Raw genomic sequence first — 21,315 nt, 5'->3', positions numbered from 1 at the left:
AATACTCAGCCCACCCACGAGAGGAAAACACTGGTATCGTTCTTTTATTGAGATTATGTCAATCTGGAAACAGATGGACAGACAACAAGAACGGGAAATACGTGCCAAGTTAATAGGAGCAACACATCCTATCAGTCATTTCCAAAATACACACTGTCAGCTGCTGTCACTTGGCCCGTCCAAGGGGAAGGGCACGTCCAGCGTGTGCCCAGAGCATCCCAGCGCTCGTCAGCACCAACGGGATCACACAAGTTCACCAAACCCAGCCTGGCGAGCGCCTGGGGATTTCCAGGGAAACGTCACAAGTTACCGTGTGTGAAAACTGGTGCCCTGATGGTGGGTACTAGAGGGGGATGCTTTTCTCTAGATTTTCTAACTGTTCTTCGAAAAATTTAATCTGCTCTTCGAGGTCCTTCTGTTCAATCAGCAAGGAGGTCTTGAGTTGAACAAAGTGTCGGTAGCCGTGGAGCTGCTGCTCGGTCAGGTGTTTGGCGAGGATGCCGGCGACCACCCTCTCCCTGCGGTCCAGGTTCTCCTTCAGGTCTTTTGCATCCTCCCGCTGCCTGGACAGGAGCTTGTGCCGTTCGTCCAGCGATTGCTAATGGGAGGCAAAAACAAAGCAGCACACTATGAAAACTCATCACTCCTGGCGGACTCGAGATCTTCATTTGGAAGCCACACTCAATTTAGTTTAATTACTTCCTCTTGTGGGCTTTGTGTTCCACATGAGTTTTTCCTCAATTGAATTACTCATTCGTGTGGCTTGTGAGGTGAAGACACCCGGTAAACCCCATCAAGGCTCACTTCTTCCATGTTGCCCTCAGGAAAAAAAAAAATAATAAAAATCAATGTACTTAACATTCTGGTAATTTTAGAGTATCCTGTGCCCATCCTTCATTTTAATTAGAAGCTCTTTAAGGGACATATCTTTGTATTTTCTGAGCTGCGTGTGTCTCAAGTGCCAATATCATATTAAAAAGACAGCGTGACTTCTATTAAAAGGTATATACAATAGAAGTATCTTTGATGCAGACGTAACTGTTCAAATGCTTCTTTTTAACAAACCCACGAGAATCAAGCCTTGTCTGTTCTACAGGATTTTAATCCCTTTCACATTTTAGCTAATTCTCTTTCAGCTGTATTGATTTTTGCGAGGACAGCACCGCTGGAAAACATCCAGTTTCAGGACAGCGCCTATAAATCTACCACAGAGCAACGATCACCATCGCACCCTAAAAATGGAGCCAAAGGTGGAGCCTGCTGGTTTTGCTAACACTGGGGCAACGGCGGCGACTGGGATACGGCTGTAAAAATGCTGGTACGCAACCAAGTCTTCATTGAGCATGTTATTCAATTTCTTGAATAAATTATTTTAATGTATTTACTGTGCAGAGTATAAACATAACACTAAAGCAACAGCAGCCCCCCTGCCAACCACAGAGTCTGCTGGCCAGAATTAGCGTGAAATACTCAAAATTATTCCTGTTAACGCAACATTTTGGAGCGGGTAGATCCTGATTCTTGGTGCCACACTGCACAGCCGGACTCTTTTGGTGCCGTCCTGCACGTGAACTATGATAAACCTCTAGAGCTGCAGGTCAGCAGCAGCTGCGCTCCCGAAAATCCCAGCGTTTCCAACTCTGTGCTCTTCTAATTTCCAAATGAGAAATAACAGCAGGTATTGCATGGATAAAAACACATCTAAAAGCATAAGGAAAGCAGGAGAGCATCATTCCTGGGATAAATTTGGCTTGTCTTCTCTAGAAAAACAGTGTATTTGACTTGAAAAGATTTCCCGGTGACATGAGACAATTCCTAATTATCCAGCAAAACAGGCTAGTTGGGTTAAACTACAGGGAATGTTATCTGAAGTTACAACCACATCTTCCTCCTGCTCCCTACAGTTAAAACAAGCCCATCAAGTGAAATACAATTTCAAAAGCAGTAATTACCGCATTTAAATCACCAGTGAAAACCAAAACAAACACACAAAACCCCCTCCTGAAGTGCAGGTTTGGAGCTGCTCCCCAGGGACCTGCCCAAGCTCTGCTGCTGCTCGCGCCCCCAACCCCTGCAGAGTCGCGCTCTTCTCATCACCACTTCAAGAACGAGTCCTGCCAGCAATCACAAACCTAAAGATACAGAAATCCTTTCGGTTTTAGGTCAGCCCACCCATCCAGCAAAGAGTGACTCGCAAAACGCCTCATTGGAGAGGCTGACCTTGCAGCTTTAGACATTCCGAAGCCCGCACAATGAGTTGAGTCTCGCTCTAACACACGTATCTTGAGACCGTTGGGTCAAGTGTCCTTTAGCTGAACGTTGCTCACTATACACTAAAATGATTATGTAACCAGTATGCAAACGTGTAACCAACTGGCTCTTTAGGACTGCCCTGAGTGTGGTAAGATTTTGTATATAACGACTGTTACTTTTCTTTCTGCTGTGCTGGCTTTACTCCAGCATCCAGGCTTGTGCAACCCAGTAATAAACATCTGTGCCCTTGAGCTACAAATCTGGCTTTTCTTTTGCACACTGGGTAAAAACCCCTGGTTTGGGGACAACAACTGTGCACCTCTCCGCTCCAGCACCGAACCCGTGCTCCGCACTGAGGTCATCGCCTCGGCGACACCAAACTCTGCCCGAGCAAAGGCTGGGTGGGATTCCTGTAGAATGTACAACTTTAGAGCTGTCAGACAAATGAGGCGAGCGCAGCCTCACCTGCAGCGAACAAAACCTAAACACCCCGCTCGCTTGTCACTGACCCTCTCCTCGGCATCCGTGTTGCCATCGATCCTCCTCATGGCGTTCTGGACGCGGGCGAGGCGGCTGGACAGGCAGAGCAGGAGGCTCACGACCTTCTCCAGGTCCCCGATGAACGTCACGTAGCGCTCGAACTCGTTGGGCTTGCAGACGTCGCGCACGGCGGCCGCCAGCTCCTCTCCGCGCCCCGCGCACTCCCGCGCCTCCCCGAGCACCAGCTCCCGCTCCTCCCGCAGCGCCCGCAGCTTCCACCGCAGCCTGGACACCAGCTCCAGCTGCGAAGGGGGAAAACAAAACCATAGAAAGCTCTTATTGCCAAAGAGGATATGTATTATTTCTAGAAAATTTGTTTTCCTGGCATCGTCTTCGCCAAATTTTGGAGTTTTAAAATAATTTTAAGCTCTGGGAAAGAAAAATAAAATGAAATAAATTTTCTAAGCTGTACTTAATTCTCAAACTCTGAAAAGCAAAGTACTGGTAATCACCTTAACTGGTGACATAACCCCCAGCTCAGAGAGCTTCCACTCAGAAGTGAACTACAATGAAGATGACAACATGATTACAGGCGGTTTTGCTCCGAGACGTGAGCGTGAAGCCACAGTCCCATTACCAACCTTTATAAGAACTGACTGGAATTTCATTTACAATATGCCCAGAAAAGGTCAGTTCTGGGGTGATCCAAGCAAGCCACGGTGCCTGCACAGCGACGCGAGCAGAGGCGGCTGCTCGAGACAGAAATGTTGATACAGAAAAAGGCTCCGAGACCTGAGTGGGAGAAGAACCCTCAGAGCTTTTTTGGAAAACAGCCGGTGCCACCGTGAACAGCAGCAGTGAGACGGTGGGTAATGAAGAATGTCACCACCTGCAGAGCAGGAGGAGTTTCAGGAAGGCAGGTTGTCATTACCTGAGATGGAACATGGCCAGGTTTCTACAGGAGAGGAAAAAAAAAAAAATAATAAAAAAATTCTAATTCTTCAAAGCTACATATTGCCCTTCCCAGCTGCTGCAGTTCTATCGTAGTCCAGCTCTGTCTGCGCTGCCTCTGTTCCCTGCACGGACGGAAATTAACAGGGCACCGTAGAGCGCAGAATCTGCTGAACAGTTCTCTCTTATTAGTTAGGCTGCCAGTTGTAATGAATTTTACAAATTTTGAGACCAGATTTGAATGTTAAATTGTGAGCGAGCTGCCGCACAGGAGCTGGCCTGGCAAGGAAACGTCTCACCGAGCCTGTGCGCCTGCTCCAGGTCCAGCCCAGCCCCCGCGACCTGCTGGAGAAAGGTGTGCGGGAGGAGAGATCTGAACCGAACCAGGAGTTAAATACACCCGTTCTGATCAATACGCTGATTTGCCAGAACTTCACCTACTGGCAAACGTGAATTCGAAGTTATCCTTGAAACAATGTTATTGGGATAAAAGTCAAATAAAAATAACCACAGTAATATATGTGACAATAATAATATTTTTTTGCTGTGGTGAAGAAGCACCGGTTTCTCTGTTGGGCATCCACCTACTTTCTTGGACGTGATGTCGTCCAGGTCGCTCACGCCGTCCCTGCTCCTGTGCAGGATTTGGGTTCCCTCGGAGGCAGGACCTTCACTCCTTCGCTCGGCATCGTGTTCAGATTCAGGACATTCTTCTGTTGCACCTTTATGACTTTTCCTGTTATTGGAACACAAGATAAATACCTGTGGCAAACACTTAAGAGTTTTGTTCATGAACATTGTGTTCATGGCTTCAAAAAATCACTCTCTTCTCACAGCAGCAATTTTTTAAAGTTTTTAAAAGATATAGAGTAAAATATTTCCAGCTCAGGTTTGTTACAATCTCTTGAGATATAATTGAACCATAGGCTCAGATATTTCTTGATATGTAAATCAGAAAGATAAAATATTTTGGCTAATGAAACAAAAATTTAAAAATACGCTCAGCTCATCTTACTGCAAGTATATATATTATATTCATATGCTAAAATGGCTTAAAATACTAGATAATTGGTGTTGTCTACTTACTCATACTCCTGTGCATGCCGTACATCTCCCTTTTTTCTGTGTGATTTATCCAGTATTATGTTAACGGGAAACAGACCCTCCAGCAGGTCGAGAGCCGTTTTTCTAAGAGGATGAGGCACGAGAATATCAACCAGAGAACTGTCTTTGGCAACGATCTCCATAGCGAGTTCTTCATACCGCTGGTCTTCAGGAGACTGCAGTCCGCTTTCAGGCAGACTGGTCTCTCTGTCGAGGAGAGCATCATCTTGGCTGTTGGGCACGGATGTTTGCTTTGCAATTAAACCTTTGGCCGTGTGTCTGTCCCCTTGGCACGGCTGAGCCAACGCTGGACGGCAGCATGTTCCTCGCTCTGGAGAAGCTGCCGGACACTTTACAAAGGTGTTGCCGTTCGGAGATTTAGTTCTGTATTCCTCCTCGTCGCCGTTTATTGCGGGACGCTCCTCCGCCTGAGCATCCTCCTTGCTTCTTGGGGTAGGGACAGAGAGCGCAGGACTCGGCTCCTGTGTATCCTGACAACACGCACGTCCAGTCACGTCATTGTCTTTACATTCACGATTCTCACATCCATCCTTCTCAGGATCATGGAAACTACAAGGAGACACTTCCTTTTATTTTAGGCACTTTCTCTACAATAGATATTTTTGCAAACTGTTTAAGCAGCTACAGTTAATTATCATTATCTTTCCAGCTTTTTTAAAATTCAGATTCCACAACATCTATTAATTTTAGAGTTATGTTTATGATGCTGCTGTTCTGTCCAGAACTTCCAGTGCCATTCATGCTGACCTGCTAAGCCTCTTAGCTGAACTAGGAAATTTAAGAAAAACTTAATATCTTACTAAAAATACAACTTTTTTTCCAGGATAATCAAGCCTCTAGAAACCCTTTGGATCTTTTTGAATGACTGAAACCGCGGAAATTCTATTACTACACAAGTATCAGCATCACTGCCTTGTTGAGACAGTTCAGACATTTTTCTCCCCTGATGCTCCTCAGGCAAGCAAAGGAAACAGAGAGTTAACACACAAACTTACCAGTTAGCTATGTGTAAACAGCACAAGATTTTTTTCCTTTTAAAACCCCATCAAAAGCCCCTATTAGCCCACTCTGAGCACGCAGATTTTCCAAGACTGGGCATTTCCAAGCTGTCGCAGGTGCCATTGGTGCCGGAGCTCAGATGAGGGAGCTGTGAACTCAGAGACTGAAGGAGAGCGGCTGCCGCAGGGCCAGCAGCTCAGCCACACTCTGCGCCTTCCACTTTTGCTCCACGCAGCAGAAATTATTTTAAAGACTGTCCCAAAATGAAGCAAACAGAATATCCCTGTCTGGACAAGGAGGAACCCCAAGACAGGAGGACAGAAGCAGCCACTGGTGTTCGCACCTGGCACAGCCTTACCTGGGGGTGCCGGCAGAGCTCCCGCTGCACCGGGACGGCGCCGCTGCCCCATCGGTGTGTCCGTGCGGGTCCTGGGAACGAGAACAGAGCACTGGGGCAACCAGCATTTCCCAGCTAGACAGCTCTTTCATTTTACCCCCACGTTTGTTATCCCCAGAAACAGGAGTCAACAGCAAGCCTCTGAGTAGGTACAACAAGGTTTTCAATTTTGTCTGTCTCTTTTTGTTAATGAAATTGCTATTATGCTCTTCCTAGGTAGAATCATAGCATGGTTTGGGTCAGAGGAGACCTTTAAAGATCATCTAGTCCACCCCCTGCCATGGGCAGGGACATCTCTCACTACCAAAGCCCTGTCCAACTGGACTTTGAACACTTCGAGCACAATCACAGGAAACAACTTCCTAGTCATTGTTAAGAATGTAATCATATAAAAAAGAAAAAAAAAAAATCCATCACTGTCAAGGAAGCATCCAGCTCTTTTTCCTGCAAAATCAAAGAACAGCTGGCAACAAAATACATATTCTCACTGACCCTCCCCAGCAATTCAGAAAGCAGGTGGCACGGGTGGAAGCTTGTCAGCCTCTTCAGCTGGGTAATTTTAGCAGCATATTAGATTATTTGTTTTCAAATCCTTTTATCTTCTTTATTCTCCTTGAAAATATTGACAGCTACTGTCCTTCGAATCCAGGAGCAAAAAGGTTGGTCATTTATAAAAATGTCTCTGTAACAACCTTTTCTGGGATAGTGCTCTAATGAAGCTGCTGTAGTTCACAACAGCAACTGCTGAAATGCAACCAGCATCGTCCTGCAGGCAGCACGGGCTCTCTGCAAGCGTGATTTTGGGGTGCCAGGCCCCCGCGCACCCCACTGCAGCTCTGGAAGGGACCCTCACGTGCCCGGCGTCGTGCAGCCCCCAGCAGAGCCCCCAGCAGAGCCCCCAGCAGAGCCCCCAGCAGAGCCCCCAGCAGAGCCCCCAGCGCCGGCACCGCGTGTCCCTCACCTGCGAGGGCTGAACCGTCACAAGTGGCCCTGCCCACACCAGCAGGGATTTTCAGCCAGCTGCTACCAAGTTCCCCTCCTCACACAAATCTCTTGCAGCTCTTCCCATTAAAGAACACCCTGTTTGTCTGCAATACTTCCTTACAAATACTGTCAAGAATAATGAATTGTTACCAATCATAAATATTTAAAGCATTAAAATTGGTAGCGCTTCTCTCAGAATCCCCTCAGATTATTTCTCCTGCACACTGCAAAGCAGAGCACACATTTTGCTTCCAAACAGCTACATGGTGTTTCCTATAGGTTAAGCAAATGTGGCTTTTCTCCTCCATCATCCCGCTGCTACATGCTAAAAAAATAAAGTCTTAATTCCTCATTCATGACATTCAGCAGTTTTTCCTGTGAATAGTCTCATGGTTCTCTAAGAACAGGTGGACAGTCATAAGATGGACTCAAACAATAGCTATTACCTTAACATCTTTCTTACCTGTGTGGAAGGAGGAGTGGATTTAGCTCTCCCGCGAGCTCTCCCAGCTGCCGGCTCACCTGCCTGTGGGACGCTTTGGGCTGACACCCGCGGGCCGGCGCGGGTCCCGTCCGCGTCGCTGGGAGACGGGTTGTGCTTCGGCATCCCCGCAGCGGCAGAGCTGGGATCGCACCTGCTGGCCACGCTCAGCGCGGGAACGAAAGCCAAAGGAGGAAAAACATCTGGTGGTTTTTCTTTAGAGAAAACCTGGCAGGAAACCTCTGTGTTTTGCACCTTCCTGCTCCCGTTTGGGTTGGACACCTTGCCAGGAGGCCAGCTGGGATGCGACAGCCTCTTCTGCAGGGGTGGCTTATGCAGCGGGAGGTGCTGTGAACTACCTGGTCTTTGACCGATCTTCCTCTCCATGTATTCAATCAGCGCGGAATGCTGGAGTTGTTTCAGCTCCGTCCTGGAGATACTTGAACTGGAAAGCGCTCTCCCTCTGTTTTCCAGAGTCTTTTTCCGAGCTGCCCCTATGTCTTGCTCAGTGATTTCATCCCTGACTTGATTCCATGACACCTCCTTATCTGCCAGCTGATCGAGTTTCTCAGGTTCAGAATAACAGAGTTTCTTTTGCTCCTTTGTTACCCTTTTCCTTCCTGCTATTCGACCTGTTTGTGGCCTCTTCATTTCTTCATCTCTGTTGAAACTTTCCACGGATTCTAGATGAGAAGGGGAACAAGGAAGAGGTTTGGCCTCCTCGCTTGCACTGGATAAGGAGAAAGACCTAAGGTGTTCAATTGAAGGCCTTCTAGAGGATTTCTGTCTCAGTCTAATGGGCAAACTCATCTGTAAGTCTTTTCTTTTAAAGGAGGTTTCTCTCAGAACCTTTTTCTGAGCCACTTTAAGTTTCTCTCTGTAGTCGTTCTTGAAACTCTCATCCATGGATGAAGCGGGACTCCTGAGAATGAGACCTTCAGCCTCGAGGGGATCGTCAGCACGGCGCTGGCGGTGCTGGTCGGTGCTTTGAGGCCGATTACTTTCCCTTTGTACCTGCAGACACTGTGCTGAGGCAGAGGGGCTGCTGGCTGGAAACTCCTTTGGGGAGCTGCTCGAGTCCTCCTGACATGGGGTGATCTTGTTGGGCTGCAGCGTGTTGGTGGTTTTCCCCCCCGAAAGGTAGTAAAGCATGGGAGTTGCCTGCCTGGTTATTTGTTCCCCAGCCAGGTCATCCTGATGTTTCTGATAAGGGACAGAAGGCTCCTCCTGTCCTCGATGTGTGCTCAGGTCAGGCCTGCCGTTATTAGCCTGTTTTTCTTTCTTGGCTTCATGTGAAAACTGAGATGTGAAATCTTCCTTTGGCCTGAAAAAAGATGTTTGATTAGAATGATCACAGCATCGCCTGTTTCCCTGATCTGGCCCCTCACAGCGAGGGTGCTCCAGTCCCACACTATCGTAGCTGCAGGACAGGGATGATCTCGGCGTTTTGACTCGCTGATTTGGGAGCAGTTCCTTAACATCACTCCCGATTTTTCCTTCAGAGTCACAGCACCGATTTCCATCTGTACAACTGTTCAGCTTCCTGGAAGCAGATTTCATTAGAAGAGCATTCTCCATATATTTTAAGTCACAACTGTTCCCAAGCACATCTGGATCCGAGTCTGGATGCAGCTGGGCGGGGAGCGGGCACCGAGCGCAGGGCGAGGACGCTTTTCCTCGGCTGGGCTCCGGCACCGCACTCGGCAGATCCGCTTCTCGCAAAATGGGCTTGCGCGCAACGCAGGGACACTGCTCGTCTTCTTGTGCATCATTAACAGAACTAGGCTTGGTGTGCACTGGCTGATAGGACCTGGAGCTCATCTCTTCAGGAATTTTATAAGCATGAACTGAATTATAAGCAGAAAGTATTTTAGGAACATTAGCCACAGAGTCAGTCTTTAAATATTCTTGAAAAATGAATGAAGAAGGTCTCCTGAAAATGTGCGGGTTGCTTCTCTTTATAGGTTGTTGTGATGGATTCCACTCTCCATTTTCCTCTGTCTTCAACCCCTGATTTTTTGATAGAGCGACCTCATTTGTAGAGTCAGAAGAAGAAAGGCCCTTGTTTTCCAGAGTCCTTACCCTAGCAGCCACTGGATCCTGCTCAGTAACTTCATCCCCGGGTTGACCCCGCGGCGCATCCCTGCCTGCGAGGGGACCGTCCTGCACTCCGCGCTCGCTGTGACTGCCAGAGTTGCATCTCCCTCTCGCATTTTCAAGGTGTTTGGTGACCTCATAGCTATCGAGCCGCGCGGGAGGAGAAGGTGGAGGTGCGGGCAGAGGCAGCGGTCCCTGATGTGAAGTCCTTTGGGCAGGAGTGATTCCACGGCGTTCCACAAGGCTGGTGCTGTGAGAGTTATTCTGGACGCTCGGATCTGGTGCCTCGTGTGGATGCAGGCATCCGAGGTCAGAGTTTGCTGCACTGAGATGGTAAATACCTCTCACATACTCTGAGTCCATGTACGGTACCTGCTCTGGAGGCAAACAGCAGTTCTCACCATAGCACATTGGGGCGGGATACTCTGGAACATTTGACCCCCCTGAGAAAGAGCTGTAAGCAGAGTCTGCTCTTCCAGGGAGGTGCAAGGGCTGATCTGCGCTGCCCAGAGACTTCACTGGTGAAAGACAATTACTGTTTTCAGAAGAGCTCACAGGCTCTACCAGCTCTCCAACGCTGGCACCTGGCCTGTGAGTCCATCTTTCTATCTCATCGCCTGATGAAGCCATGTTGTAGCATTTCCAGAAACCAAAATCTGATTAAATGTCCACAACTGACTTCTTAGAAAAGCACATTTTTCTTTGTGGTCGCATTCCAATATCATCTAAAGGATCCTAAAAAGAAAGAGAAACACGTGAAAAATCACAGAAAAATTAGTTTCTGAACCTGCCTAGAAACAAATCTGAGAGGTTGAAAATCCCAGCTCAGATACGATGCTAATCCTGGAGGTACTTAAATACAACATGTACCTGGCTGGTTGAAGTTTCAAAATGACTTAGAGTTGTGCTTCCAAAAACGCGCACGAGCCCGGGTCGGTGCTCAGCTCTCATTCAGAGGGATACAGCCCTGCTCTGAACGGCACAGGGGTTTGCAACCACATAAGTGCAATGACATCGCACAACACGTGTCCCAAACCCGCCCAGTGCCTCCACATTTCAGAAAATCTCCCACAGAAACATGAACACATGGACAGTTAGTGGGACACTCCAGTGCCCCATGGGTAACTGTACCAAACAAGCAGTGCACAGATTAACCCAGAAGAATTATCAAATAGAAAGAAATCATCGTTATGATCTGTCTTATCAGCCTTCTCCCCACTCCTTAAAAGCTTCCATTGTTTCTCAGAGAAGCAAGAACCAAATCTTACTTTATTTAAGGAACATGATGAAAATGGTTTGTCGTTCAAGTGAGCTTCCATGTCATTGCCATCCATGCTCAAAAATACACATCTTGGAAAACTTTTCCCAGAAGCTTATACAAAGTGCCTTGAGAGATCAACAGAGTATCTTTTCAAGTCATAGATTTTTAAGACAGTCAGATATTTTTTGGCTGATGCTAAGAACCCCCCTGCAAACACACCAAGTGTACTAGAAAAAGTACCAGCTTAGAGCCCCCGTACAACAAATACACATTTTGTGCAGCGTCTAGAAACCTGCCTATGTCTATTAGCAGCACTTGACGGTTTTTCATAGGTTTCATGCAGGTTTAGTTGGACAAGTGAGATCTCTCCAAGCAGCCGTTGAACAGCAGCTGGGCAGGAGGTGGCCGCACTCGACCCCTCAGCCGCCTCCATCACCTTCCAACCCTCCGACACCCTCACAGGCAGCACCAGCCCAAGAAAAGCCTGACAGGTACCAGCCAGAGACCTCATTTACTAATTATCATTTAAATGAGTTTTAAAGACTCATTAGTTATTAAAAAAAAAAAAAGCAAACCGTCTTTAAAACCTTTGGTGGCAAACCACTCTGTGCGACATCTTCTGAGGAGACGCAAACTGTTTCCGAATCCTACACATCTGTTTTCTTCAAAGAGGCTGAACTCAGCAGACCTTCAATCTGCCGTCCCCAACACTGTCCTGCAGTGGGGCCTCAGAAAACTGGCACAGAGGGAGGTTTCAGGGGTGATATAGCTGTTTAATCAAAAAACTTCTCATTCCTGCATTGTTTCAAAGATAGTCCTGGTTATCATTCATTTTGAGCCAAAGGAAGAGATGGATAGGAGCCAAAATACACAAGTTAATCTAATCTATACGGTGAACTTGGACTGGTGGGGCACAGTAAATAAATTAACTAGTTTCTGGGAAAAGAAAACAGCATCACACTGCACAGCAGGAATTTCTGTTGGGCTTTTTCTTGAAATTTCAGTAAGAAACTGACTCCAGGAGGTCTGGAGAAGTTCTCTCTCTCTTTAGAAATTACCTAAAATGCAGCTGTGAAATTTAATTGTCTATGCCTGAATAAGAGAGTCACATAGGTAACAGGAAGCGTCGACAGCTGATGATGACATTCCCCATCCTTTTCACCACGGTATTTTGGAGAATTTAAAGAAATAAAAGCCTTAGATACCTGGTGAAAGGAAAACTTTGGGTTTTCTGAAGCTGCAAAGAAAGAAAAGCAGTGGGGAGCGTGACTGCACTGACATTCAATGCCAACTCAGGCTGTACCACAGTCGCTATCGCTCCACAGTTGCATTATCCACATGAAATCCTGGCGCACGCGGTGGCCGCCGGGTCTCACCGAGCTGTGCGAGCTCTGTGGTATCGGGAGGAGCTGGGAGGTACCCAGGACCCAGCCCCTTGGGAGCCACGTTGCATGAGAGAACCAGAAGGCAGATTCCTCTGTCATTCTTATCTCCGTTTTTTTAATCAAAATTCTGTTCCAGTGGAACTTCCCCGAGCAGCTCCGCTCCTCAGCTGCTATTAACAGGCCAAGCCAAGGCTCTGTCTGCGACGTGCTGGCACCGTTCCACTCAAGTCAATGGAGCCACCCTGATTTACGACGAGAATTTGGCTCTAACTTCTCACAGCTTTGTGTAGAATATAAATAACAGTTGTGCTTGGGTCTATGTATATCAACAAAAGTACTCTCTTGGTTTCCCAAGATCTCTTTCCCCCCATTATTTCAAGCTACCTGTTGATGATTTACGGTGAGGTCAGTGACAGAGTGAAGAATTTTTGCCTCAGGTTTTTATGATGATACCAGAAATAATAGAAAATATAACTTCAACATCTTAGAAGACTGAGGTAAGACCAGACTTGGGAAGAGCAGCAGGAGGCACCTGCCTGTCCCAGGGGCAGGAGGACGTTTCAGCTCGTGTGATGTTCCCACCTCCATCTGCTCCTCCTGCGCGGTCCCTCCCATCGCCCCTCCGAAGGTCCCGCAGCCTCTTCCCTCTGCTCTGGACAAGTGCCAGAAACGCAAGAGGACTTTCCCCCGCATTGGGTGCCCTCTGGTCCACGGCTGGCGTTTTGCGTATACGTTTTGCTCAAGACCATGTTTGCAATTTTGCATCCTTGAAATGACTGAGATATTATAAGAAATGAAGTAATATATGTTTTCCAGAAGTCTCCGCTAAAATTTAAATAATACGATACTGAAATACATCTTGGGGAAAACCTGTCGTATTTCCTTTGGGGAAGATGTTTCCCGAACTCTAGAAGCTGAATTGTTGATCTCAGTGTGTTTAAAGAACAACGTGAAAACTGCCTTCTCTTTTACATGGAAGAGAAGAAAATTAAAGTACTTAAAACTCAACCACCATCAACAACGATGTTATTGTTCTCCTCAGCTGGCAGATGGTAGAGCACCCTCGTGGACCAGACTCTCTCTGGGCCTTAGAATCACCCCGGCAAGGCTGCAATACAACATGCGCATTCCAGACGGGCTCACAAGATTTTCATTGTAAACCTCTGCAGGCAAAAACGGTAGATTAAAACTATATCAGAAGCCGAAACACCAGAAGATGAAGGGAAACGTATTAACAGTGTGTCACTCCATATCCAAGGAAGAAATAAAGCTACTAACAACCTACTACGATCCAAATTGTTGGTGGCAGTGGGGTTTGTTTTTAAAAAGGTTAACTTGACTTCCGTCCACTTATGTATTATATTTACTCCAGTACTACCTAGGAAACCCCCCACAGGGCATAGCCCTCTAAGCAAAGCCGTTTGCAAATATAAAACATGCACTCTTTGCTCTCCGGATCTGACAATCACAGAATCATAGAATGGCCCGAGTTGGAAGGGACCCACAAGGACCATCGAGTCCAACTCCTGTCCCTGCAAACTAGACAGATGACATGAACAAAAGCATGTAAGAGAACCAGGGTGTCTGTAAGGATCAGAACTCACCTAACGCTTCAGGCTGATGGCTGAGGAAGAACAAAATCCAGGCGACATGGGACATTGCGTGCACTGGGCTGGGCTGTCTCTGGGCTAAGATAACCATGGTTTATGTCTCAAAACAAGACTTGTTCCAAGTTTCCACCATAATAATGACAGAGAAAAAAAAATAGTACTGGCAAAGGAGTGGGCATTGCCAGGAAAATCACATTTTTTACAGCCCATGCCGTACGTTTTCTCAGCTCAGGTACCAGTGCTTGCATTACAACTTCTTCACTCAAACGTTTATCAAATCCCATCCCTGAGCGTTCAGGGCAGGTCTGAGTCCTGCAAGTCTCCAGTTCCTCCCAGATTGCTGTTAAAACACTGGCCACCAACTCAACCTCTGGATTCTAGGGAAAGGTGGTTTGGATTGCACAATCTTGAATTCCTTGCAACCAACTTAGTAGGTCAAAGCCTCATGTCTCTGCCAAATTAACTCTGTACAGAGAAAAATCAACTCTAGACCGCAGTCAGTTAACGAGTTACCCACTTTAGGGGCAAGCTTTCTTCTACTTACACTTTGTTCTTGTTTGACCTCATTTAGATTGTACTAGCTGCTGCTAATTAATCCGTAACTCACCTGCAGTTACATACAATGCTTGCCCAAAGCGTCACCCATCTGAAGCACAGTGATTCTCTTTATCCAGCCTCCGATTTATCTTCAGCAACCCCAGAAAACCAGCCCTGGCACTGAATGCAGCCACGTTTGTGTGCTTGCGCAGTTCGAGTTTACCAACGCAATCTTTCCATCAGAGAAACAAGAATGAAAATTTTCCTTAATAAACACAGGCAGAGTTCCAACCTTCTTTTGAGGCTGGACTGTTGGTGTTTACAGCTGAGGAACTGTAACTTTGGAAAACCAAACAGGATTTCTGCCCCAAAACACTCTGGAGACAAAGGCAGCACTCTGCCAACATAGGGGCACATGGAAAACCTCCTAGATCTGTTTCTGTAAAACTGCCTTTTTTAAACAAATGGCTCCATGGAAATAAAGGGGGAAAACACAGCCATTAATCCATATCAAACTACAATATGCAACTGTTCTCCAAGCAACGAGAACGGTAAGTGTGTGAAACGCAAAGCAAACACCATGACCAACCTACCAATATTATGTCATGTACATGATTGTAAATGACCTGTTTCTTATCAAAGGGTAAACACCCCATGTAAATATTTGCCAAAATTCTTCAGATTCCAATCAATTGCACAGTCCACAGCACCTGATCCATGTGTTTCACAGACCACAGGCTCTAATTGCTCCCGAAATATCACCTGTGAGACTCTTGCTGTAGCAGGCAATCCCAGCGGCTGTCCCAGGAAGGTCTGCAGAGTCTAAAGCCTCGGGGAAGGCGAGAAGAGAGCTGCTGGCAGGACAGACACCATCGGTCGGTCATCAGTTGCGGATCCAGCCCCGGTTCCCAGGCTGACATCTGGGCGCTCACGACACGGACGACCCGCACGTCCTCAGTGACTGTATCTCCACTTACTGAGACACAAGATGTCTGGAAATTAGAGCTGCTCCTTTGACCAGACTGTGAAACATTCAGAAATTCCAGACAAATGTCTGAAGTCTTCAAATTCCACCACTTTCACATGATTGTTGAAAGGGTGAGAGAAATGAGCCACATCCAGGACAGCGTGGCTGGCGGGTCAGCTTTGCACCCAGCAGCTCCGAAAGTCCCTGTTTCTCCCTTGGCTGTTGTCATTGGGTTTTTTGGTTGTTGCTGTTGGCTTTTTTAAAAATAGATACATTCACTATATTATTATTTTTCTAATGTATAATCAACAATTTTATCCCCTAGGAATCTCAGCTTTGGGTTTCAAACAGGAAGGCAACATAAGAGAACATATCAGATGACATCAACCCCCTTAGATGACTAGAAAATACAGACTCCACTAATCTGCATTTTTCTTGCAAATATTTCTGAAGACTCTAAAAACCAGATTTCTCATGTAGTGTAATTTCCAGAACTATCATGCAGGTTGCTAATGGCTGCCAAAGATATTGTACATCAAAAGCCAAGGACAGACTTTCAGGTTTGGCTTATGCAGACCCAGTGGGAAACTCATCCTGCTGCTGCGAGCCAGGGAAAGTCCAAACATTCTCAAAACAGAGCCTGCGTGGGATTTTGATGGGGTTTACGGCTCATGTGCACAGAAATAAATCTCGCCATGGTTTGAGGAACGTAAACATTTCCAGTCAAAAGCACAGATCCAGACAGCGCGGAGCTTTGCTCCAGTCATGACGCCCGAACGGCTCCATCCTCCGCCTTCCCTGGAGTCACCTCCCGTGCAGCGATGACATCTCACTGCTGGACACGAGCATTGGCATTTCCATAACATGCACACTTGGCTGGAGAAAAGCTGCGGCCCAAATTAAATGCTTTTGGACCCAAGAACCATGGTCCAATCTCTGGCCAAGTATTTAATGAGGAAGATCAGGTTTAGCAACTCTTCCCAGCCCGGCAAAAGACCTTTTCTGAGCACCCAACAGAGTCCGACCTTTTAATCAGAGCAGTCACCCACCACATACTTCTCCATTGTCCTCAAATTCTCTGACTTGCCTTATTCAGCCTCAGAAGTGTCTCTTGGCTTCCATCATCATTACTCCTTAATCTACTAAACACCAAACACTTACTTTTGTTTCTACCTCTGAAAGCACTTTAATAAATGCTTTTGTCAGAAACCACAGCTTTATCCCAAATGTATGCACTTCATCCCTTCTTACTTCACCACAATTTTCATTTTTTTAAATCTAATCAAGTTCATTTGATGCCATAAATTCACCATCCATACTTCTTTTACAGGCTACAACAACAGACTTAAAAATATTCAAGAGCATTCAAGAATTACAGACTCTTAAAGAACTCAGCTTCAAAAAGAAAAACTAACAATACCGTTCATTTTCAGACACATTTCTTTAGAATTAGTATGTACTATCCAGTAGCCTAGAAAACACAGAAGAAAATTCCAACTAAGTAAAAAGCCTTCACTAGCCTCCTCCCCACACCCAGGGTTAGGAAGAAGTCTGCTCTGTAAGGGCAAAAACTACTTTTCCCTCCCCTGCTTGTCTCAGTACAAATAGAGAGGTGAGAAATCTCAAACAGATCGGGACACATTGAGAGAACTGTGTTCTCTCCGATGGATGAGCCATCGTATTTTAACAGGCATAAAGGAAAAAGGGGTTTGATTTCCAGGAACAGCTGCAACAGGAGCATGTGCTCACGGATCAGGGGCAGGAACAGTCTCAGGAGGTGTTTTCTCATTTCTGCCCCGCTGACCGCTCGCCAGCGAGGCTGTCCAAGAAACAGAGGAAAACGAAATTCTCATAGTCCTCCTGACCTACTGCTGACTGCACTGGGCTTCCCACAGCTTAGGCACCAAGAGAAGAAACTGGCCTCTAAACAGGTGAAATCCAGGTCAGCATCTCTTTCCCCAGATGTGTGGTTTGGCTCCAGAATAACTGACAGGAAGAGTTGGTTAGTGCTCCGTGCAAGCAGTTTTAAAATACGTCTGTTATTGGTCCCTTACACATTGTAACACACTAATAATTTTAGCATTTTAAAGATGAATTTTCTGGTATAAATTAAGTTCTGTCCTTGTTTACTTATTTGGCCATACTCATGCATTTCCCTATGAAAAACATTATCTTGTGCACACAGACACAGAGGATAAACCCCGAAGCTCAGGCTGCTCTGTGCAACCACATGTGCCCGGGGCTGCTTGCAACCCCAGGTTAAACATTTCTACACGTGGTTTTAATGTTTTCCAAGATACATCCTGCTCCGTCACCTGTTCTGACTGTTACAGAAGGGTGGGAGCCGATGGACTTTGGCAGCAGATGCTCTGGAAGAAACCCGAGTTAGTCCTTGGTGAGCAGAAAGGCTCAACAGAAAACACAACACTTGAACGCCTTGTTTTCCAATGTTGCTCTTCCCTCTCTTGCCACCTCCACGCCTGGGTCTGTTCCCACCAGATTTACAGCAAACAAGATATGAGCAGCACAGAGTAACCAGAATGTTATTTTCACTCTTTGCTTGCATAAAGCAAATATACAGATAGGCATCACAGCAGCTGTCAAATGACAGAGAGACACCGTGTACCACATGCAGCCGTCTAAACTACATCCACACGCACTGAAATGACGTTTGGCTCGTTACCTCTAGCGATCTGAAGGCACATTCACAGTCAGTATAGCCAGTGCAAATTTTCTACCTCCAATTTTATCTTTAGAAAACAAAAGCTAATGCTTTGGGTCCACATTCCAGCCATTCCCACAGAAAAGATCTGAAAGTCAGCGGAAAAAGCAATTGTGACCATCAGAATCCAGTGTTCTCAGCGCAGCTCGTACCGTGTCAGAGGCGATTTCCCCGATCCCTCCCGGCCGCTCCGCACACCCGGGCTGTCTCGGAGGCAGCGGCTGCTCCACGCACAGTGTGGGCAAAGCAGCCCCAGCGACGTTCAGGTACAAACCTCTGCCTCCCCGGTGGAAACTGCCCTTTGCTTTATCCGCCGCACACAGCGTTACAGCGGCAAAGGAAGAAAAGCAAACAGCGGGCTCGGCTATTTCATTATCTCGCCAGTCAATTATTAACGATGGTGCTTTTTCTGCCCAGCGGACACGACTCCCGCGTGGGCACAACTGAAAAATTCCATGAAGATGCTGCCAAGGCCACGGCAGAGAGAGCAGGCGAGGCCCTGGGACCCCGCGCGCCCCATCGCGCACCCCATCCCGCATCCCACCGCGACGGCATCGGCAGGAGAGCATCCTTCACCCCTTGGCCTTTGCTGTCCCCAGCCTGGGGTGACACCAGAGCCCTTGCTCCGAGGCAGCCGGGAAGCACCGCTAGACAACAGCTAATTAAATCCAACTGAAAATAGATTTAATCCAACAAATTAGTTAGATTTCATTTTCTTAAATTATATGCTGCTTTCAGAGGGGAAGTACAATAAAGGGTTGTACAATAAAGGTTAATACAGCTCAAGGAAACACTGAAGCTATGTTTTATATGCTGCAGATTTTGGGGGGTTTTTTGTTTTTTTTTTTTTTTAAATGTTTTTGGTTGGGTTTTGTAAAGTGTTTTGTTCATAAAACAGCACAGAAGGCACATGGATTGAGTCTTTCATCTATTTTTGTGTGACTTTGAATCAACTCAAGCCTCTGCAATAAATTCTTTCCTGCCTCCAAATACATGAGACGGGGCCTGATAATAACATTTTATAACATCCTTATCTGGTAAGATGAATTCCCGCTAGTTTCCAGCTGGGCTTAAAAAATAAGCTGATTTTACGCCGCTATTCTTTTCCTCAAACTAAGCTGCCAACTGGATAATGCCATGCAGGCAACAGCTCTTGCAGTTGTTCTCATGTATCGTCTCTCAAGGGAAAACAGGGGATTCCTTCCACATTTCCTACAAAAATAATCGGCTTGCTTGTGGCTACGTTCAGTTTTCACATGGTGTCCAGGAGCAACCTGTCCTGCAGCCGCTGGTTCTTCCTGGCTCCACCACACTCTGCGGCCACCCCAGGGAGTTCAGAATCCGACCCTGGTTTACTGCACAGAAGCAGGAGAGGACGGGGATCATTTTCTTGCGGAAATCTCACTTCCACATCTCCTGCGTGAGCAGAATACAGGAGCCTCTGAAACACAGTTCACTTACGATTCATTTGACCCATATTTGAGGTTTTTCTGTGAGCAGCCATCCAGGCTCCTCTTCAAAATCCTGAATACAGACAGGCCATCCCTACACCTAATTTTTTTTTCTTTTTTTTTTTTTATTTAATTCCACCAGCACATAATGTGATCAGTAACCCCCAGAGTATGGAGAAGGGCTCCCAGGAAGTTACTCAGTAACTAAGTCGGTGTTTAGTCATTGCATTAAACGCTGTTTTCACAAAGCGCTGCCTTGGTATCTGATAGAGTCGAGCGTTCTGCAACAGCAGGCGAGGGGACCATTTCCAATGGTCTGAGAAACAAGAAAAAAAAAAAAAATCTTGTGCTGCAAGAAAAAGACAAACCTGAGCAAGTGCCCTGCCGGGTGACGAGCGGAGCTCTGGTGGGGACAGAGCTGGTGACGCCGGTCGTGCCCTCCCTGCGCAGGAACCTCCGCGAGTCCCTTTGTAACAGTGAGCTTGGGGCAGGTATGTCAGAGGTGACCAATTTGTTAAAGTGCTGCAGACAAATCCGGCCTTCGTCCTACACAAATAGTGAAGGTTCAAACATAAGACATGAGAAAATACAGAAAGCCAAAGTCGTCATTCTTCCACCCAGCGCCTCGGAGGGTCAAATCACAAACTGCTGCTGAATTCAGCAGCCAGGCTCCTCACTTCAGAGTTTGGTTTAGCTCTGGGATTTGCCACAGTTCTTTGTGAGGTTTGGCCCTTATATTAGGATGAGGGATTTTTTGTTTGGTTGGGGTTTTTTGGGGTTTTGTTTGGTGGTGTTTTTTTTTTTTTTTTTTGGGGGGGGGGGTGTTGTTGTTTTGTTTTTTGTTTTGTTTTGGTGGTTTTTTTTAAGACATTTGAACACATCAAAACTGAGATAGCGTCCAGACTCCTCCAACCACAGCACAGCGCCCGATGTCTGTCTCCTGACACCTCGGGACAAGAACTGCACAGCCTCCGAAGTTCAAGGGCCCTTAAAAGAAGTATCCTGTACGTCAATTGGGGACAAACAACATTCTTCCTGCCACGCTGCTGTCAGGATAAATCCATGAAAAACTGTGGGGCTCTCAGAGACAAACACAACTTCCCTCCTAACCTGGGGGTGCCGAAAGCTTCTGCAAGGTGGAGAGTGTCAGCGACAGCTCGGAGAAAAATCACTTGAAACTTTGCAAAACAGCGCAAAGCCGCAGGAAAACGGCCCTGGCAGCAGAGTATCGTGTAACTCCCCGCTCTAAACCACCAGCCATTTACTAGTAATACGCAGCACTATGCATGCAATAATATAATGTATAACAGCTCCTTTAGGGCCCCAGCTGTCACAGTAAATCCATGTTTCACAAGTATTAACAATTAAACCTCTGCACTGCCTTTGCAGGACGTGCTGTAGGTTTGGGGTAAGTGTTTGCCCTTTGCTCCCTCGGCTTCAAGCCCAGAAGAGCAGAGCTGCTCCCGAGGGACAGCAAAAAGAAACGCGCTCCCGAGAGACGGCGTTAACCGCAGCCCTGCCCCGGCTTAAATACGATAATGTGTTTAATGACTAATAGTGATTGAATGAGATGCAATGGAGAGACTCGAAAAGAGAGAATTTACAGCTGCTCTTG

The 21,315-nt window shown here is 46.7% G+C and overlaps 1 protein-coding gene across 1 annotated transcript; it reads right to left on the bottom strand.

Moving 5' to 3' along the window:
• Positions 1 to 334: 334 nt before the first annotated feature.
• SHROOM1 (shroom family member 1) lies at positions 335 to 10,397 on the bottom strand. Its single transcript, XM_065644330.1, has 6 exons — positions 7,653 to 10,397; positions 6,167 to 6,237; positions 4,772 to 5,358; positions 4,273 to 4,424; positions 2,763 to 3,035; positions 335 to 598 (listed from the first exon to the last, which is right to left on the bottom strand). The coding sequence occupies exons 1-6, from the start codon at positions 10,395 to 10,397 to the stop codon at positions 344 to 346; spliced, it is 4,083 nt and encodes a 1,360-aa protein (XP_065500402.1). The 3' UTR covers positions 335 to 343.
• Between the last annotated feature and the right edge of the window lie 10,918 nt (positions 10,398 to 21,315).

This window comes from Caloenas nicobarica, chromosome 13, assembly GCF_036013445.1.
Source record: "Caloenas nicobarica isolate bCalNic1 chromosome 13, bCalNic1.hap1, whole genome shotgun sequence".
In the NCBI taxonomy this organism is placed as follows: Eukaryota; Metazoa; Chordata; class Aves; order Columbiformes; family Columbidae; genus Caloenas; species Caloenas nicobarica.
This window is presented reverse-complemented; position numbering and strand designations above follow the sequence as displayed.